At 38.3% G+C, this 21,599-nt stretch overlaps 1 protein-coding gene across 6 annotated transcripts in view; it reads left to right on the top strand.

The window, feature by feature from the left end:
• The window catches only part of grik5 (glutamate receptor, ionotropic, kainate 5), a 375,404-nt gene that overhangs the window by 281,555 nt on the left and 72,250 nt on the right, over positions 1-21,599 (top strand). For all 6 annotated transcript variants that reach the window (XM_057834368.1, XM_057834366.1, XM_057834364.1 and 3 more), the window contains 4 exons: positions 1,446-1,624; positions 3,348-3,401; positions 12,040-12,198; positions 15,330-15,482. In XM_057834368.1, the coding sequence (XP_057690351.1) occupies positions 1,446-1,624; positions 3,348-3,401; positions 12,040-12,198; positions 15,330-15,482 (545 nt within the window). The remainder of the gene's footprint in view (positions 1-1,445; positions 1,625-3,347; positions 3,402-12,039; positions 12,199-15,329; positions 15,483-21,599) is intronic.

Here is a 21,599-nt window from a genome sequence, read left to right as displayed (position 1 = left end):
GGAGTCGATTTGGGTTTATTCATATATACTATACTAGAGAGATTATGGAAATATAAAGGAATTGGAGGAGGATTAGTTGCACTAGAATGTTTTTGCACCATTTTGCTGCACTTTTCATTAAATCTACCTAAAAAAATTGCTATTCATGTTATTCAAGCAAATTGTTCTTTTTTGTGATTATTCAGGCCTAGTTTGATAGACCTGGTTTTGATAGTGGGGCCAGTGAACTTCAAAAGCTGGGCCGCTGGTTGATTTCCCTTATTGTCTACCCCTGGAATGTACAGGGTCAAAAGGAATTTTACAGATACAGTTTACCATGAAAATGACATGATTTTTACTGGGCAGTACAGGGGTTTAACAATAGATGAAGCTGGATCAATGCATCAATTAAAGGTCATTGTATTGAATTGGATGGTGGCAGCCGCTTAATTATCGGCAAATATCATAATGTTGGAAAAATAATCTATATCATATCGTGATGAAATTGATGATTTACTAGAGGTGTAACAATGAATCGATCTAGATCTATACACCAATCAGTTAAGCAATGACCAATGAAATCGATCGAAACACAAAAAAATGGTCAGTATCACCATCTTTTAGATATGACGTTTTGTTATAAAAGTGTGTTTTGTTCAAATGTTTTATATGTTTCAACGACTAAATAGTCCAAAACATCTAAATCAATTTGAATTATTGATTGCTTTATAGTTGAAATGTAATTTATTGTGTTAAATGTGTACATAAAATTGTTTTAAATCAATCAATTTGAAGCCATTGAATCGAATTAAAATCAAATCATGGCAGACTTTGCAACTTTGGTGTCCTTACAATCGATGTGCTGTAGTATTGTCATGAATATCATATAGGCAGTATGCTGGACTTTCACCTTTAAGATATCCAGATTTGAATTTTAGCAGATTTGAATTTTGTGGTTTGTATTTCCTATTACAGTAGTGCCATGAATTATGAGTGGCCTAATTTAAACTTTCTTCCAGATACTTGCTTTGACTTGGGAGCAAAAATTGGAGCCATCTAATTCATAAATTTTATGCACTCATGATTCAAGGACCCGCACTTCTTAGAACTATCATCCCTGTCATTGCCATGGCAACCCCAGATCCCTACTGTTTCAATCGTCGAAAACAAACAACCCCAAAATAAAACATTGAACCATAGATCATGGACTCAAATAAATACTTCAAGAGGAATAAAATATTGACTACTCTTCACAACTGCTCACAAATATGTTTCCAGGACCGACAGGAACAAACAATTATTTTTACTCAAAGCATAACTCAGCAGAGGTTTGAACACACATAAGCCCTCAGCCCAGTGATATATAACCATTTGAACAGTCCCTGCAAGGCAGCCACAAGTCTGCCTGGCGTGTGCTGATAGAGACATTGATATGCAGCCTGACATGCCATGTCGTTGTGCCTCAGGCCTGCTGAGATTGGAGGAACTGGTGCGTCGCTTCCTCATCTCCCGCGAGACGCTGTCAGTCAGGATGCTGGATGACAACCTGGACCCGACCCCGCTGCTGAAGGAGATCCGCGACGACAAAGTCGCCACCATCATCATCGACGCCAATGCCTCCGTCTCCTACCTCATCCTCAAGAAGGTCAGCACACATGCACATTATTGATGTTTTTTTAATCTATATGTTTGTTTGTGTTTGATTTTACCCTTCAAAATTGAAACTGGGGTAAAAAAAAAAAAAAACAGGCAGCATTGAATGCAACAGTTGCACTGAACACAAGGACGAGTGTTCTTTAAAGTCCCTACATGTTTGTATGGCGTGTCATGTGATCTAGTGCTTTGCCACCATTTTGTGTCTTGATGTTAAGGAGCTTCTTTAGATTCTCAAGTTTCTTAACCTTGGTGCCACCTTAACATTTGTTGAAATACAACTTCACTTTTCCTTAGCGACAGTAGTAGTAACGGAAGGGACCCCGATACGGCACTAAAATGCAGGCATCGGTATCAATGAGCACTAACAAATAGCAGACCAGTGAATGATTTTGTCAGCCGTTTTAAATTTTTGGTTTAATCTTAGGCCTACACGTTGCAGGGTATTTGGCAAAAATAACTTTTTCTACGGTCTGGCCTATCATCCACACACACACACGCATATTTAAACGAGGTAACGAGATATTTTAATGAGTGGTAATTTTTTAAATTAATCACGTTAAAATATTTGACGCATTTGACGCACATGCCCCGCTCAAACAGATCAAAATGACAGCACAGTGTAATGTCCACTTGTTACTTGTGTTTTTTGGTGTTTTGTCGCCCTCTGCTGGCGCTTGGGTGCGACTGATTTTATGGGTTTCAGCACAATGAGCATTGTGTAATTATTGACATCAACAATGGCGAGCTCCTAGTTTATTTATTGATTGAAAATTTTACAAATTTTATTAAAACAAAAAAATTAAGAGGGATTTTAATATAAAATTTCTATAACTTGTACTAACATTTATCTTTTAAGAACTACAAGTCTTTCTATCCATGGATCGCTTTAACAAAATGTTAATAATGTTAACGCCATCTTGTTGATTCATTGTTATAATAAACGAATACAGTACTTATGTACTGTATGTTGAATGTATATATCCGTCTTGTGTCTTATCTTTCCATTCCAATAGTAATTTACATAAAAACATGGCATATTTTATAGATGGTTTGAATTGTGATTAATTCCGATTAATTAATTTTTAAGCTGTAATTAACTCGATTAAATATTTTAATCGTTTGACAGCCCTAGTTTAATCATGACAATTTAATGACTATTTTAAGAGCATTTCGAATGGGATCATAAAAGATCCCTTCGGTGTCCATACGCTGTATCGTGTAAAGCTATTCTGGTACACACAGCAACACTTTAGGAGTAGTTTTGGTTGCCTTTTTGTGTGTATGTGTGTTTCAGATCCTCAAGTGAGCCTATTATCCATAGAATAGTCAAACTTTTTAACTCCCACAAAGTTCGACAGGCTATTTGCTTGCTCCGGTAAGACAACTGAGTCTATTTTTACCTACCCAGGCTCCCCGCAGGGCCCATGTGAGGGACTATAATGACAACAGGACATACTCGTGTGGTTGCGCAAAGCTTCCGAGTGGGAATTATTCAGGAGCTCCGTGAGGACTCACTCCGGGTGCACAGGAGAGCAGTTTTGCCCTTGGGGGTGCTGGATGTTTCCTATAATGTAAAATAATGATTAACGTACGCTCCCTTCTCCTCATGCTCGCCAGCCTCGTTGCTCAACATCACTTTCTTTTGCCTCAATTGTCTCTTAACCACCTGTCACTTTGTCATAGTCATTGTTTTTTCCCCTTTTGTCTTGCAGGCATCAGAGCTGGGGATGACATCACCGTTCTACAAGTACATCCTAACCACTATGGTGAGAGAACAGCTTCTGTTTTTATGCGTTTTATGTAAAGTTTGTCCTCATGCAGCTCACCACTGGGTGGGCTGGAACCTGGCATACCTCCCCACCCGTCACAAAATTAGAATAAAATTTCAATTTAGAGTCATTGTAAAGTAATTTCTGATCTAAACAAAGGCTTCTTACAATATTATAAGTTTGCATTCCTTGATAAAATTTTGTGAAATATTTTGGATCAACATTCATGCACAAATATTTACTTATTTAGGGATATGGGTCATGTGAAACCAATTTTGTTACTTAAGTGTGTGTCCCATCTTAAAAATCATAATGATTAAATTAATATAAAATTATAATTTGCATAACCTAGCATGCTTTGCCTGATAATTTACACACATTGACACACACTAGTTTAAATACAGTGGTATGAAAATGTATTTGAACCTTCTGGAATTTCTCACATTTCTGCATAAAATCACCATCAAATGTGATCTGATCTTTGTGATGATGAAAAAGATGAAAAAACAGTGTCTGCTTTAATTAAAACCACCCTAACATTTGTAGATTTTCATATTTTATTCAATGAGGATAGTATGCAAACAATGACAGAAGGGGGGGGGGGATAAGTAAGTGAACCATAACATTTAATATTTTGTGGCCCGCCCCTTTGTCAGCAATAACTTCAACCAGACGGTTCCTGTAGCAGCAGATCAGTCTGGCTCATCGATCAGGACTTATCTTGGCCCATTCTTCTCTGCAAAACTGCTGTAGTTCAGTCAGATTCCTGGGATTTTTGGAATGAACCGCAGTCTTTAGGTCATGCCACAGCATCTCAATGGGGTTCAAGTCTGGACTTTGACTTGGCCACTCTCGAAAGCGTATTTTGTTCTTCTGAAACCATTCTAAAGTTGATTTACTTCTGTGCTTTGGATCATTGTCTTCTTGCAGCATCCATCCTATTTTTAACTTTAACTGTCTGAAAAACGGCATAAGGTTTTCATCCATTAATGATTGGAAGTTGCCCAGGCCCTGAGGTAGCAAAACAGCCCCAAATCATGAGGCTTTCTCCATCATGTTTCACGGTGGGGATGAGGTGTTGATGTTGCTTAGCTGTTCCATTTTTCCTCCACAGGTGACGTTGCGATTTTACTCCCAAACAATTCAACATTGGTTTCATCAGTCCACAAAATATTTTGCAACAACTTCTGTGAAGTGTCCAAGTGCCTTTTTGGGAACATTAAATGAGCAACAATGTTTTTAAAGACAGCAGTGGCTTCCTCTGTGGAGTCCTTCCATGAACACCATTCTTGGCAATAGTTTTACATATAGTTGATGTGTGCACAGAGATATTGGACTGTGCCAGTCATTTCTGTAAGTCTTTAGGAGACACTCTAGGCTTCTTTTTTACCTCTCTGGGTATTCTGCGCTGAAGTCTTGACATCTTCTATGGTGGACTGCCACTCCTTGGGGGACAAGCAACAGTGCCAAACTCTCTCCATTTGTAGACAACTTCTCTGACTGTCGATTGATGGACATCCAGACTTTCAGAGATGGTTTTGTATCCTTTCCCAACAATCCTTGTGCTTGATCGCAGGTCTTCAGACATCTCTTTTGACCAAGCCATGAGGAACATCAGACAATGCTTCTAATCAAGAAAATTCTTACCAGAAGTGTGTTTTATAGTGGGCAGTGCAGCTTTAAACCACTCATCAGTGATTGGGCACACACCTGACTTTTTCAATGTTCTGAATTGTTCAATAAAAATTGGTTTCAATTGCTCTTTTCTCCTTAGGCAGAGGGTTCACTTACTTATTTTTTCCCCTTGTGTCATTGTTTGCATGCCACCCACATTTAAATATGAAAATCTATAAATGTTTGGGTGGTTTTAGTTCAAACAGACACCGTTTTTACATCTGTGTGATTTTGACAAAGATCAGATCACATTTGATTGTGATTTTATGCAGCAATGTGAAAAATTCTAAATAGTTCAGATACGTTTTCATACCACTTTAACTAGACATGTTTTACATCCTTGACTTTTTTGATAGCAAATGGTGATAGCAATGTGTGACAATTAAGCGATCTGGTTCGATTTGTTAAGCACAATCGAATCGAAGTCAAATCAAAATGCAAAACCAAGATTAATTCTATTATCATCTACAAATAGTTTTTGTTGAAAAGAATAACTTTCCTTTAAATGTCAGAAATATTTCAGAAACAAAATTATCAAAAACATCAAAACATTTTCAATTTTTAAAACAGTAAAAAGAAAAAAAGAAAAAGCCTTTGAATCAAATCAAATTAAATAGAATCGAGGCAGTCTTTTTAATATCAACACAGTAAATAAGTAATATATTGTATTGTCATAAAAATCAGTGAGTTACACCCAATCAGACTTTGCTGGATACTGAGCCATAGTGAATGACCAAAACTGTCAAAAAACCTTTGAAAAACTCTAGTTGATAAAATTACCTTTAAAAAGAAACTAGTTGAACTTGAGAAATCGGACAAAAGAAGAAAAAAAGATTTGAAAATGTCAGATGGTAGTTTTCAAACTGTTAAAAAAATGTGGTAAATAAGATACTTAGTGTGATTTTACTACAGACTTCTTTGTGAAAAAAAACAGAAATAAACAAATGGCGGGACTCTTTGGAAATGGACAATAAGTAAGTACCTAAGATTTGTTTTGCATTTAAGTGATAAAAAGAAAAGCCTTTACTGCGACAGCCACAAAACAGCCGACAAAATACGTACAATTTGTCGAAAAGCATCCAGACGAGTTACAAAACACCTGAAAGACAGTCATTTGGAGTGACAAAAGTAAATTGAACTTTATGTTCACTACTATCAGAGTTGTTTAGAGAGGAGCTTCTGAAAAAAAAAAAACACCAGCTCTATTTTGAAATATGGCGGTGGATCTCTAACGTTTTGTGTAGTGGGCTGTAATATGTAATACCGCTGCCAGGACGTCTATTGCCATCAACGGCAGCCAATGAGTTAAACATATTTTCAACCATTATCCCAGCATATATAAATTTGTACCAATTTCTTAATTCATGAGTTTTTCTTTCAAGTCACGTGCAAAAACTCCATAGCACATTATTTATGTCATTAATTTTACCAATAATCACGTTATGAGTGAAGTACCTCAACTGCAATTTGGAATTGTACAATTACACAAATACAAAATTACTATCATATTTATATGTGCAATATATCTCATAATGGCTGGTTAGACTATTAGAATTAATTACAACATAACTACTGATTGCTCTGGCCATTACCATCTCACTTGACAGCATGTCATTTAATTAGTTACCTATTATGTGGGCTTGTACATTACTTGGACTACATTTTGTATTTTTTTTTTTCATTATTTTCATTTGCACATTTACCCCTCTTCCGTCTTTCACTCTAAAGACTCCCGTTCCAATTCTGTTATGCACAAAGATAAGAATAAAGGCTATTTCCTTCCAACTCCAACTAAACCCTTTACGAGGGTACAAAAAGATAAAGCGATGCAAAAGCACGCGAAGGGGAAAAGGGTGAAAAGCACGAAAGTGCAGAGGACGAACAAAAGCGATGCTGACGCCTCCCTCCTTTTTAGCATTTCGATTAATGTGTCGCTTCATGCAGCCTTCACTCCGCCGCCTGTTTTTATTCCCTCCCTCGTCCGCCCTCCGTACGTGCTTCACATTCCTTTTCAATGTTTACATGCGTTGCTGTGCTAAAGTCACCATTAAGATGCAAAGTTATGACGACAATGCACGGTGAAAAAAGATAAAGTTCAGATGGCAAAATCGCTTACTGATGCTGGTCAGACTCCAGCTTGTTCTTATTTAGGGGGTCGCTAGACTGTCATTAAATTTTAGAGGCTGTCCTTAGAAGGACGGACAGCATCTTTATCATGTGCATCACAGCAGAAAGAATCTTTTTAACAAATTGAAAAAACACAGAATTTTATTTTTCTTTAATGTGAAATGGTGAATAAAAAGGTAATTAAAAGCCAGTTTTTCCAAGAAGAGTCCACCCTTAGTGCCTTTTTTTTTTTAATATATATATATTAATCCTAACAGCATTTTAGCCAATCAAATTGCACACCCTTCCTCATGATATTAACAATCATTGTCATGTGTACCTATGTTAGAGGCTTTGCTTCTTAGTGTGTATGTGCGTGTGTATATCTGACATCACAAAATGGCTGTACTCATAAGCGATGCCATTTTTTTTTTCGTGTTATTTTTTGATTATTTTCTCCATTTTCAGATGTCTACAGAAACTTAGAGCAACCAACTTTCACATGAAGGTCATTTTATTCAATATTTTTTAATATCAGGTCTTGTCCATCCCTTTAAAGGGAGTTATAAAATAAGAGAAAAAATACGAACATCCAAGTGTTCAGCTGAGAACAGTCATCCATATTTGTTTATTTCTGTGTTACATGGCAATAATGTCAAACTGTTTTGTTATTTTCAGTCGAATACACCCCCAATGACAGTTCCTGGCACGGTTGGGTTGGGCGGTCGCTCGGGGCGGCAAGGGCGAGTTCACGCAATTGTCTACTATTATGATTGGCGCCCCTAGCGTTGCAATGACGCCCCCTGCAGATCACAGTTAAGGCTGATTTATGCTTCTGCGTTGCAGTGACGGCGGAACTACGCTATTGATGCAGTCCTGATTCACGACCCGTGAATATGCTTCATGTCAAGGCATCGTGATGTGAACGTCAAATGACTGTGATTGGTCCGCTCAGACAGTTGTTTCCGGTTCAGAACAACGCCACCGCTGTTTTCAAACATTAGCAAACGTATTCTGTGTCACCTACGCTTCAAAATGTGTATTCACAACATTTGCTATTGTCAGGAAAAATCTCGCCTCTATTAATGTCAGGAATCTCGCCTCCCACCCACGGGGATTAAATCATCAGGTCAGACATCCACTCGAGTATCTACCTTTTACATGCGCATGGAAGGAAGGAGAGTAAGGCACTTAGGTGATGCGTTACAAACCAAGCTCGTTTATTTTCCAGGCACATCCTCCTTTATAGCAACATGGATACATATTCATGAAACAGATTAAACATTCAAACTTGGCAATGGTCTATTGGTTGTATTCAAATCAGGTAAAAGTGAGTTGCCCTCCTCTCCAGCCGTCCTGAGTCACATGTCTCCCTCCTCCATTTGGTATGTGGTGTCAGATAACAATGTTATCTTCCCCTAAGCAGTTTAAGCAATTTAAGAAATACCTTTTGTTCAGCGAACGTCTGTTTCTCGTAAAGTTTTCCCACGGGAGGTAATGGAATGTGACATGTGACTCTTTCCCCTGGACACAGTTGTAGAAGAGGGCAACTTAAAGGCAAAAGTCATATACCAACTCAGACTCATAGTGAATACATGGGTTACAATTTAATAAAACCACTAACTAGGGTATATGCAATTCCCTTTTTCTTCCTAACAGCTATTCAATACTGATTACTTGCAGCTGCAAATACACACGTTCCATCTCCATTGTAATTGCCGTCTATGACCAGAGGAAAAGTCGTCAAGAGTCCCCCAAAACAATACAAAGACAAAGTCACGCACCTCTAGTGGCTTGGAGGTGAATTACAGAGCAACGTGTTCCCTTGACGCAGAACTTCGGATGCTCAATGACGACGTAGGGTCTACGCCGTCGCTCCGCCGTTGATGGAACTCAGAAGCATAAATCGGGCCTTCCTGTCTGCACGCAACGCCACAAGGGGAGGAGGTGGGGGCGGGGATTGGATCAGTTAACAGTGTCACTCTTCAAGGGTTGACTTTGTTTCTGAATGTGCAAATAATCTTTTTTTTTCTACTTGAATATTTTACCTAGTTGTATAATGTATATGGCGGAAAACACTCAGGTGACTTGAAGTTCCGCTCTGAGACCCCCAATTTGGCCAAACTCAAAATTGTCCTGTATGCATGTGTGATACTGTACATCATTGGAAAGCTTAAAATCTCAATTTAATGGGGGAAGAAAAAACAGAAGGGCATTTAAAAAAAAAAAAAAATTGAACAGCAAAACCCTGTCTGGAGGTGAGAGCACGCTAGAGCAGAATTACAGACGCCATGACTTTAACGAGATATTATCACGTACTTAACTTTTTTTGATCCCAAAACTCCATGTAGCATGTATCACTGAGTTTCAAGACACAGCTGTGAATGACCACAGCTGGATTTTGGGGGATTTTATGGGTGAAACATGGTAATAGGGTTATATCAAGGGTCGCAATGCAGAAATCGCAGACATCAAGGAGTGGCCAAGATTTTCTTTTTCACATATTTACCCTTTTTAACGTTTTTTAATTTTTTTTATTTTTCTTTGTTTGGATCCATTATTTATCATCTAACATATCGGAAAAATGCGACAGTAACAAAAAAAAATACAATTAAGCGATAGATATGAGGTAGATATCCGTGACTTTTTTATAGACACAATTTTTCTCATTGGGACGTAATTTGTTTATAAGTTTAAATTATGCGTGTGAATAATTTTTTAAAGTAGTTTTTTTTTAAACGAAATATTAGACGTCAATTAATGATTCTAAGCTAAAAATGACATTTTGTATAATAAATATAATTACCTTCTTTTTATGGCTTGGTTGAAACAAAAGCGGTTGCGCGACGTCTGTGAACGGGGGTTTACAGGGTAAAACGGACAAATTAAAAATAGTTCAGGGGCTTAATGCACCATGAATCTGCAATGGCAGCATATTGACATATTGGTCTATCAAACACAACAGATGTTTTGGCTTGTAATACACCAGTTTCTTTTAAAGAGGAGTGCAAGAGTAGAAACTGCTTTTTCAGTCTGGGCTGTGTTTTCCGCCATATGTATTCTTTCTGTTAAAAATTCTTCAAGTCGTTTGATACTTTAGCTGTTTAATTTACTTTCTATTTAGAGCAGCACTTTTATTTCGGAAACTGCTCGTGCTTTTATTTCCAGTTCGGCGTTTCCCGGTTCAGGCGTCTTGTTCCTTCAGTGATGATTTGAGTATGTCTTGTAAAGTGAATTAAAAGTGCTGTGCATAGATCGTGAACATTCCTCACAATGGCTGGTGGAGGAATAGTTGTGTTAAATGTGTTTTTGTGCCCGTTTTCTCATTCACACTCGTAATTTAATAGTTGCTAGCTTGTATTTTTATCGGCTGCGACTGTTAGCATCATATCAAAATAATTCATGTGAGCAGTGAATGTAGTGGTTTCAAAGGCGATAGTGTGCAAATGTTCACTATAGTTGGTTTACAGTTAAAACGTGGTTTAATGATTCATAAACTCATCACATTAAGAGGTCTGTGAATGTTGACTGTAAGTTATTCTCCAGATACTAAATATGTCTACATGTATGCACACCCGCACAAGATTCCAAAAAAGTATTTGATTTGAGCTCCTGTGCTCTATAACCGGAGCACTCTTTGTGGTCAATACATCTGAGACAACTAGTCACAAGTAAAATCTTCAACACTTTATTATTTCTACAATATCTTATGAGTGTTTGTGACGTTAAATTAATATTCTTTTGCACAGAGTTATTGTTGTGCACTTTCAACTTTTTTGATACTGTTAATAAACATTCGGTAACACTTTATAATAACCGTTTTACTAGTTAATAGATCATTAGTAAACTGTTGATAAAAGAGTTATTGTTGATTTGTGAAGTATTTGTTTGTTAAGCACTTACAGGGTGTTTCAATATGGTTGACCCCATTCTAAATGCCCAGGCTAGTTGATGGATCTTAATAAAACTATATATACTTTAAGTTGAAGGTCATAAGTTTTATTGGTTAAATGTACAAAGAAAAGTACAAATATTTGTTGGTTCTATGGCAGATTTTCATAAATGTGCAACATGAGCGCAGCCTGCAAAATGCCTTATCAAAATGCCTTTTTTTTTTTTTTTTTAAGTGAAGGGCATTTCTTAACCTGAAAAGATAGAAATGCCAAACGTTACACACAAAAACTTGAAACATTTTTACACAAACTGTGTTTCAGGTTAAGAACACCCTGTAAATGCTTAACAAACTGTTAACAAATACTTCACAAATCAACAATTAATCATTTATCAACAGTTTACTAATGATCTATTAACTAGTAAAACGGATAGTTATTATAAAGTGTTACCAAACATTCTTAGTAAATACTATGTTGTTGTTATTGGGTTGTGCTAAGTATACTTCATGCGCTGTATTTTTTGGGTCAAATGTTGGTGGGTTTTGTTGTTGGTTATTTATTTATTTTTAATCCGGAGGGGGGGGGTGCGAAGAGTCTTGTCGCCCAGGGCACTATGTCGGCTAGGAAAGCCACGTACACCCCAACACCAGAACTGCTAGTATCATGCTAAACAAAACAAAATCTGAAGAATTGATAAACAGAAAGCATGCTGTGAAAACATCATCCAAAAACTAACACTAATGGTGGTCTAAGACTATAATAACAGCGCAGAGTAAACGGAGAGAGCTACTGGAGTTGTTGTCTGACTCTGTTACTTCTCAACTCCGCTCCTTGTTGTCAAGCCTCTTCTAAGATTAGATGTTGTCACTCTTTCATCACACTTAACTGCACTGTATTTTTCTCTTCCACTACGACGGCATGCTGTCAACACCATCACTTGAACTGTCGCTCACTTCTCGCAGGACTTCCCCCTCATGAGGCTAGATGACATCGTGGATGAGCAGTCGAATGTGGTGGGCTTCTCCATGTTCAACACCACCCATCCCTTCTATCTGGAGTTCATCCGCAGCCTCAACCTGTCATGGAATGAGGGCTGTGATCTATCCTACCCGGGTCCAGCGGTCAGTATAGTATTAAATGTTTCCGGAGGGGGGAAAAAAAACAAACTAAAATAGCTACCAACTTGGGAACCCATAATCAATCAACCAAATTACAGTACTAGCCCTTTAACTGACAAACCAGCCTTTCCCAACATTTTCAAGACAGATACACTGAGAAAAGTTGGCGCACCCCACATTGCCCTTAAAAACATTCATAACTCAATTTATGACCACTAAAGGCATCCATCAAAGAAAAAAAAAGGCAAATAAAAAATACTGAAACAAGATTAAGAAAAATGATTTAATTAACAGTCAAAAAAATCAATAGACTAAGTAAGCTAACAGAAACACAGGAGACTCACGATGACTGGCAACATGATGCGACGTGACGGCTCAAGGAGACGTGACAAGAATGAAGTGACGCTGACTGAAAGGAACAAAGGAACTTATTACAAACAAAGTAACGGGACATTGAAGCACAGCTGGACAAAACGCAGGTGGCTGATTAGTTGACAAGAAACATGCCTGATGAACAGGTGGAATCAAACACCTGACGAGAAGACAAGATATGAGCAAGTTCAAAACAAGACATAACATGAAAGAACTAAATCTAATTTTAAAACATGAAACAACTAAACCTAAGACAATGCAAAGCACACAAAAACACAGATACTTCTACACGGATATTACTGTTAACCAGGGGTGAAAGTGTCTAGAATTTCTTGTCGGAACTCCCTTACATGAAGCCCTTTTTTTTCCTTTTTCTTTTTTTGGCGGGGGTTAAACCTCCTAAAATTACCGAAATGCAAAAACTGCTTTTGGCACAGTTATAAATATAACATACAATAAAACACAACAGGTTCCACTCACACAGTTTTTAGCACGTCCGCCTCACAGTTCTGAGCTCAAGAGTTCAAGCCAGGGCTGTGGCCTTCCTGTGTGGAGTTTGCATGTTCTCCCCGTGCCTGCGTGGGTTTTATCCCGGTACTCCGGTTTCCCCCGATATCCCCAAAAATGCATGGTAGACTGATCGAACACTCAAAAATTTCCCTAGGTATGAGTGTGTGCGCGAATGGTTGTTAGTCTCCTTGTGGCCTGCGATTGGCTGGCAACCGATTCAGGGTGTACCACGCCTACTGTACATAGTTAGCTGGGTGTGGCTCCAGCACCCTGTGACCCTCATAAGGATAAGCGGCTCGGAAGATGAATGAATTATTGAAAGGTTTCACTTGCATTAGGCTACGGCATGACACTGAAACAAGGCATAAATGATAAACTGAGCTCCATTTAAAATTTAGTTTTTTCACTAATTTACTAAATTCCATCTAAAACTCCATATGATTTTTATTTTCCCTTATTTCCTCAAAATTTAACTATTCAAGAACATAGGATGTACATTAAAACTGAAGATAAGGTAAACATTGACTTTTTTTTTTTTTTTTAATAATAAAGATATGAGTAACATACATTAACAAAAAATAAGTACAAATGACTTATGCACAGTGAAATGGAATATATTTTGAAGATAAAGCAAACATTGACTTTTTTTTAATGATAAAGAATTAAATAAGTAGCCTAACATAAATGAACAGAAATAAGTCCAAACTGCACATTAAAATGTAAGATGTTCAGAACCTCCCAAATAAAATAAAATAATCCTCATCAACTCTTTCCTTTCTCTTAAAGATCTGATCAATTTTCAGTTGTCTTGCCCTTTTAATTCGACAAGCTTGTTTTTTTTAAAAACGTGCATTTGAACCAATCAGAGCTAACTATCCATGCTGATCACATGTCAGTATGTCAGCCAATTGAACGGACACCAGAATCCTTTTTTTTTTTTTTTTTTGCTGCCTGCATGTTCTCAGCGACATGACTTAAAGAATAAATAATAATAGAATAAATAAATGAATAATAGATATCGGTGGAAACAGATTACACACCACAAGCACTTTATTAGGCTAGTGTATGTAACTCTGACGTTAGGAGATTGTTCTTTGTGGAGATACGTGTGTGGCAGCGTGACAGTTTTTTGTTGTTGTTTTTTTTCTTTTAAACGTGACAGTTACCGTCATATTTTCGGTATCAAAGCACCGTATGCCGGAACCGACCCCGAAACGCATGCATGTACGGAGTTCTGGCCCGTCCGACCCACTTTCACCCCTGCTGTTAACCCTTTATTATTTAACAAATTGGCTCCCAATGACGGTATGAGACGTTCAATCCATTTTGTCTGGAAAGGCTGGCAACGATCACTGCCGACACTCCCAAACAAAATGGATTGAATGTCAAGACCATCAATGGCCCTGTTAACGTGAGCATTCACAACCAAGACTCTCAGTTTAAATAAATTGAGTGACTATTATTGTAAAAAAAAAAAAACACACAAAAAAACAGCGTGTTACAGTATTGGGGGCCGTAAGCACATTGTATTTATGATTGAGACCTGGCATTCACACTAGTATACCAGATGTTGTTATTGTGACCTCCATGACCCAAAATTTGATATCATGTTTGTATTTGGATACCGGGTCTTTATGAGATTGTTTTTTCAATGATCAAAAAATAGTCACGGTAATGAGTACCTACAGGACAGAAGTGTCAAACTAATAAAAAAAAAATCTGCGTCCTTAATGTCAACTAGTACTTCCCTAGATAGATTCGACTATAAAAAGTTTGAAGTTGTTTGACTCCTAATTCAGAGACATTTTGTATGTAAAACATCGAAAGGAAAGTGAATTCCTTCTTCTGCATTTTGCACGCCCTGAAGTGTGGAATCTTGTTCGTTCTTTCTTTAATTCTATGGAACATAAACCAGGAAGACGTCCTTTCACTAACAGATGGATCTGCCATTCTCAAACCTTGTCAGACAGGCATCCTCTTAAACATTCTGACAGAGTTCACACACCCCCACGGAAAGAGAATATAACAAAGCCAATCCTAGCCAATCAGTGCATTGTGTTTGAAGATGATGCGAAAATGCCATGTGACATCTTTTACTTGTACTTTATGTAATGACTATTGATATATCCATCTGTATTCCCCTCATCCATCCATCTCTTCCCCTGACAACTTGCCTTTTCCTTCCCGTTCTTCAACCCCCTCCCCTTTTTCCCGCTTCCCTTTCCCATACTCCCACTCTCTTGCTTCTGCAGCTGTCGTCAGCGCTGATGTTTGATGCGGTGCACGTGGTGGTGGGGGCGGTGAGGGAACTGAACCGCAGTCAGGAAATAGGAGTGAAGCCGCTCAGCTGCACCTCACCTCAGATCTGGCAACACGGGACGAGTCTTATGAATTACCTGCGCATGGTACGCACACGGGTGTGCTGTGTGAACATGCGTGCTCATCCCAAACACGTGGGAGTTGATTCAACATACCAAAGGAGCCTGTTCTCATGGGAATTAATTAGGATTTGATATGGAAATCTTTGCACTATATATCATAGAAGTTAAAGGCGGCATAAGACAAATACTCCTAAACCGTGGAAATTCTTTGAACTTTTGGCGTGAACTGAACGGATCACGCTAGAAAGTGACCTTGTAAATTTCACTGAATCTCAACCTTTTCCAAAATTACCCAGTGTTTCTATTCCACTGATGTCTGACCTTCATTCAAATAACCCAGGTCATCTATTCAAGTGGTTCCTAAACTTTGCTGAAATGATCCAGTCTGTTTCAGTGGATCCTAATCTACTTTGAATTTCACTATCATTGAATCACCTCGTATATCTGCTTCAACCTTTTTCCACCCCTGCGCTTAATGAGCCCGTCTCACTGGTTCCCAACCTTCCCTAAAATGATCCGTCTGTCTCGTTCATTGGTTCCTAACCTTTCAAAAATGACCCAGTTTATTTCAGTGCTTCCCAACCTTTCCCAAAATGACCCAATCTGTTAGTATTACTGCATCGTAACTACAGTGGGGCAAATAAGTATTTAGTCAACCACCAATTGTGCAAGTTCTCCTACTTGAAAAGATTAGAGAGGCCTATAATTGTCAACATGGGTAAACCTCAACCATGAGAGACAATTTGTGAAAAAAAAAAAACAGAAAATCACATTGTTTGATTTATAAAGAATTTATTTCTAAATTAGAGTGGAAAATATGTATTTGGTCACCTACAAACATGCAAGATTTCTGGCTGTCAAAGAGTTTTTCTAACTTCTAACGAGGTCTAACTAGGCTCCACTTCTTACCTGTATTAATGGCACCTGTTTTAACTCATTATCGGTATCAAAGACACCTGTCCAAAAGCTCAGTCAGTCACACTCCACTAACTCCACTATGGCCAAGACCAAAGAGCTGTCGAAGGACACCAGAGACAAAATTGTAGACCTGCACCAGGCTGGAAAGACTGAATCTGCAATAGGTAAAACACTTGGTGTAAAGAAATCAACTGTGGGAGCAATTATTACAAAATGGAAGACATAAAAGACCACTAATAATCTTCCTCGATCTGAGGCTTGATGCAAGATCTCACCCTGTGGCGTCAAAATGATAACAAGAACGATGAGCAAAAATCCCAGAACCACACGGGGGGACCTAGTGAATGACCTACAGAGAGCTGGGACCATGGTAACAAAGGCTACTATCAGTAAAACAGTGTGCCGCCAGGGACTCAAATCTTGCACTGCCAGACGTGTCCCCCTGCTGAAGCCAGTACACGTCCAGGCCCGTCTGCAGTTCGCTAGAGAGCATTTGGATGTTCCAGAAGAGGACTGGGAGAATGTGTTATGGTCAGATGAAACCAAAATAGAACTTTTTGGTAGAAACGCAGGTTCTCGTGTTTGGAAGAGAAAGAATACTGAATTTCATCCGAAGAACACCATACCCACTGTGAAGCATGGGGGTGAACACATCATGCTGTGGGGCTGTTTTTCTGCAAAGGTACCAGGACAACTGATCTGTGTAAAGGAAAGAATGAATGGGGCCATGTATCGAGAGACTTTAAGTGATAATCTCCTTCCATCAGCATGGGCATTGAAGATGAGACGTGGCTGGGTCTTTCAGCATGACAATGATCCCAAACACACAGCCAGGGCAACAAAGGAATGGCTTCGTAAGAAGCATTTCAAGGTCCTGGAGTTGCCTAGCCAGTCTCCAGATCTCAATCCCATAGAAAATCTGTGGAGGGAGTTGAAAGTCCGTGTTGCCCAATGACAGTCCCAAAACATCACTGCTCTAGAGGAGATCTGTACGGAGGAATGGGCCAAAATACCAGCAACAGTGTGTGAAAAGCTTGTTAAGAGTTACAGAAAACGTTTGGCCTCCGTTATTGCCAACAAAGGGTCCATAACAAAGTATTGAGATGAACTTTTGGTATTGACCAAATACTTATTTTCCACCATGATTTGCAAATAAATTATTTAAAAATCAAACAATGTGATTTTGTTTTTTTTCCACATTCTGTGTCTCATGGTTGAGGTTTACCCATGTTGACAATTACAGGCCTCTGTAATATTTTCAAGTGTGAGAACTTGCACAATTAGTGGTTGACTAAATTCTTATTTGCCCCACTGTATTCCCAAAACTACCACTTCTTTTTTCATTGTCTTTAAACTATTTTACAAAAGAGCCTGTCTATCCATCTCACTGGTTCCCAAACTTATCCCAAATGAATGTCTTGTCTAATTCAGTGGTTTCCAAATTTTCTTAAAAATGACTGTTTTTCCATTTACCAATTTTCCACAATTTACCCACACCATCTATCGCAATGGCTCTCACCCTTTTACGAAATTACCCCGTCTGTTTCATTGTTTCCCCTAACCTTTCCCAAAATGAGCCCGTCTGTCTCTTTAGTGGATCCCACCATTCCACAAATGACCCAATCTGTCTATTTCACTGCATCCCAACCTTTACCTAAATCACCTTGTCGTCTAATTGTTTTTTAACCCTTTGCCAAATGAGCATGTCTGTTTTCCGTAATAGACCCCATTAAGTGCTTCCCAAACTTCCCTAAAATTACCCTTTCTGTTGTACTTTCCCAAACCACTCCCAAAACGACCTGTTTTGTCTAATTCAGTGTCTCCCAACCTTCCTACCATGACCTTTGGTTCAACTTTCACCTGAATCTTTTGTAAGTGACTCCATTTGTCTATTTGGGTGTGCAATTCTTTCGCTGCTTCTCACCCCTAAAAAACACTGTTCTCGCAGCTTCTTTAAGTTTTATTATAATTTATTAATTTCTTTCATGCATAAAAATGATTTTTGCTTTTTAAATCCTTACAGGGCACTCATTTAATTTATTTTCTGCCATTGACAGCCCTGATTGTCCAATCCATTTTAACTGGGAGGGGCGAATGAACCTTTAAATATGATGAAACTTACTTGGGGCTTTAACCAGTGTGTATTTTTTTTTTTTTTCATTTCAATTTTATTATCATTTTTATTTACATGGTATTAATTTATAAATGTATTTAGACTGCTAAAAATATTTAAAAATCAATAATGATTACTGTAATTTTTAGACTATAAGGTGCACCTGACTGTAAGTTGCCACCCATCAAATTTGACACGAAAATGGTATTTGTTCATAGATATGCCGCACTGGACTAGAAGCCGCAACAGTCATCACTGTATTATGGAATATTTACACCAAAAGTTATTTATTAGCTGGTAAGGCTTTATTTGACAGCGCCATCAAACGACTGTCAGCAGACCAAATAAACCACCATAAAGCTTTGAACCAACTGGCTGCAAATTGCTTCAACAAGATTTATTTGGCCATCACTGCTCCCTTGGGGGAGACAGTCAACCTGCTGCCACCTGCTGTCAAACCTGTTGTTGTCCAACGTTCCTCCTAGCATGCATTGCAGTGCTACAGATTAAATAACAATCAAAATTCATGTTCTGTGCTAAGTATTTATTCAGTTACTCTTACAGTTGTTTAATTAATTGCTAGTTATGGTATTTTGTAACACTCTATTTGACAGTGGTGCCATAAGACTGTCATTAAACAATCATAATTATGACATGACTCTGTCATGAGCATAAATAAATGCTTATAAACAAATGTCATTTAGTGTTATCCGGCAAACTATCTCACTTTTGAATGGATGTAAAAGATCCGAGCTGGACATAAATGGAGTTAGTGACATAATTTGCCAGATGACACTTAATGACATCTGTCATAAGCATTCAGTAATGCCCATGATAGTGTCATGTCATAATTATGACGGTCTTATGACAGTCTTATTATAACGCCGTTGTCAAATAAAGTGTTACCTATTAAACCAAATAAATTAGAAATAAAATAAGCCGCACTGGGTTATAAGCCGCAGGATTCAAAATGAAGGAAAAGAGTAGCGGCTTATAGTCCGAAAATTACGATAATAAAATATTTGTTGTTTTTTGACTAAAAAATAGTCCTTGCGCTATCAGATGTTAAAGGTGTTTAGTGTCAACTTTTTATGCTTATGAACTCACCTTACCCTTTCAGAAACTAATCTGGCCTACAGTGCCTTGCAAAAGTATTCGGCCCCCTTGAACCTTGCAACCTTTCGCCACATTTCAGGCTTCAAACATAAAGATATAAAATTTTAATTTTTTGTCAAGAATCAACAACAAGTGGGACACAATCGTGAAGTGGATCAACATTTATTGGATAATTTAAACGTTTTTTAACAAATAAAAAACTGAAAAGTGGGGCGTGCAATATTATTCGGCCCTCTTGCGTTAATACTTTGTAGCGCCACCTTTTGCTCCAATTACAGCTGCAAGTCGCTTGGGGTATGTTTTTATCAGTTTTGCACATCGAGAGACTGACATTCTTGCCCATTCTTCCTTGCAAAACAGCTCGAGCTCAGTGAGGTTGGATGGAGAGTGTTTGTGAACAGCAGTCTTCAGCTCTTTCCACAGATTCTCGATTGGATTCAGGTCTGGACTTTGACTTGGCCATTCTAACACCTGGATACGTTTATTTTTTAACCATTCCATCGTAGATTTGGCTTTGTTTTGGATCATTGTCCTGTTGGAAGATAAATCTCCGTCCCAGTCTCAGGTCTTGTGCAGATACCAACAGGTTTTCTTCCAGAATGTTCCTGTATTTGGCTGCATCCATCTTCCCGTCAATTTTAACCATCTTCCCTGTCCCTGCTGAAGAAAAGCAGGCCCAAACCATGATTCTGCCACCACCATGTTTGACAGTGGGGATGGTGTGTTCAGGGTGATGAGCTGTGTTGCTTTTACGCCAAACATATCGTTTTGCATTGTGGCCAAAAAGTTCAATTTTGGTTTCATCTGACCAGAGCACCTTCTTCCACATGTTTGGTGTGTCTCCCAGGTGGCTTGTGGCAAACTTTAAAAGAGACTTTTTATGGATATCTTTGAGAAATGGCTTTCTTCTTGCCACTCTTCCATAAAGGCCAGATTTGTGCAGTGTACGACTGATTGTTGTCCTATGGACAGACTCTCCCACCTCAGCTGTAGATCTCTGCAGTTCATCCAGAGTGATCATGGGCCTCTTGGCTGCATCTCTGATCAGTTTTGTCCTTGTTTGAGAAGAAAGTTTGGAAGGACGGCCGGGTCTTGGTAGATTTGCAGTGGTCTGATGCTCCTTCCATTTCAATATGATGGCTTGCACAGTGCTCCTTGAGATGTTTAAAGCTTGGGAAATCTTTTTGTATCCAAATCCAGCTTTAAACTTCTCCACAACAGTATCTCGGACCTGCCTGGTGTGTTCCTTGGTTTTCATAATGCTCTCTGCACTTTAAACAGAACCCTGAGACTATCACAGAGCAGGTGCATTTATACGGAGGGAGACTTGATTACACACAGGTGCATTCTATTTATCATCATCTGTCATTTAGGACAACATTGGATCATTCAGAGATCCTCACTGAACTTAATATTGCACGCCCCACTTTTCAGTTTTTTATTTGTTAAAAAAGTTTAAATTATCCAATAAATGTTGTTCCACTTCACGATTGTGTCCCACTTGTTGTTGATTCTTGACAAAAAAATTACATTTCATATCTTTATGTTTGAAGCCTGAAATGTGGCGAAAGGTTGCAAGATTCAAGGGGGCCGAATACTTTTGCAAGGCACTGTATCTTCCCTCTTCCTATCCTATTGGTTACAAGATGTATCACTTTTGCAATCGGTTTCCCTTCATAAGGGTTGACACAAAGAGCTTGCAACACGACATACAATGAGATAGCACCATAGTTAATCATGTTTTTGTATAACCACGGTATTTCCATCTGTTCTCTTTTAATCTCTTTCCCCTGCATTTTTGAATAAACAGCAGAGTACTCTATGAACAACCACAAAGGAGTATACCAAACTCCCCTTTAGCACATTAAAATTGTTTCATCATTTAAAGACACTCAGATTTTTACCATTCTACATGTCCAAACAGCTGAACAGGACAGGTTACAAAAGAAAAGCAAACAAACAACATAAATAAAACCACATTAATTGGAATTGTT

Source organism: Corythoichthys intestinalis, chromosome 4 (assembly GCF_030265065.1).
Source record: "Corythoichthys intestinalis isolate RoL2023-P3 chromosome 4, ASM3026506v1, whole genome shotgun sequence".
Classification (NCBI taxonomy): Eukaryota; Metazoa; Chordata; class Actinopteri; order Syngnathiformes; family Syngnathidae; genus Corythoichthys; species Corythoichthys intestinalis.
Note: the sequence above shows the minus strand (reverse complement) of the source record. Positions and strands in the feature narration are given on the sequence as shown.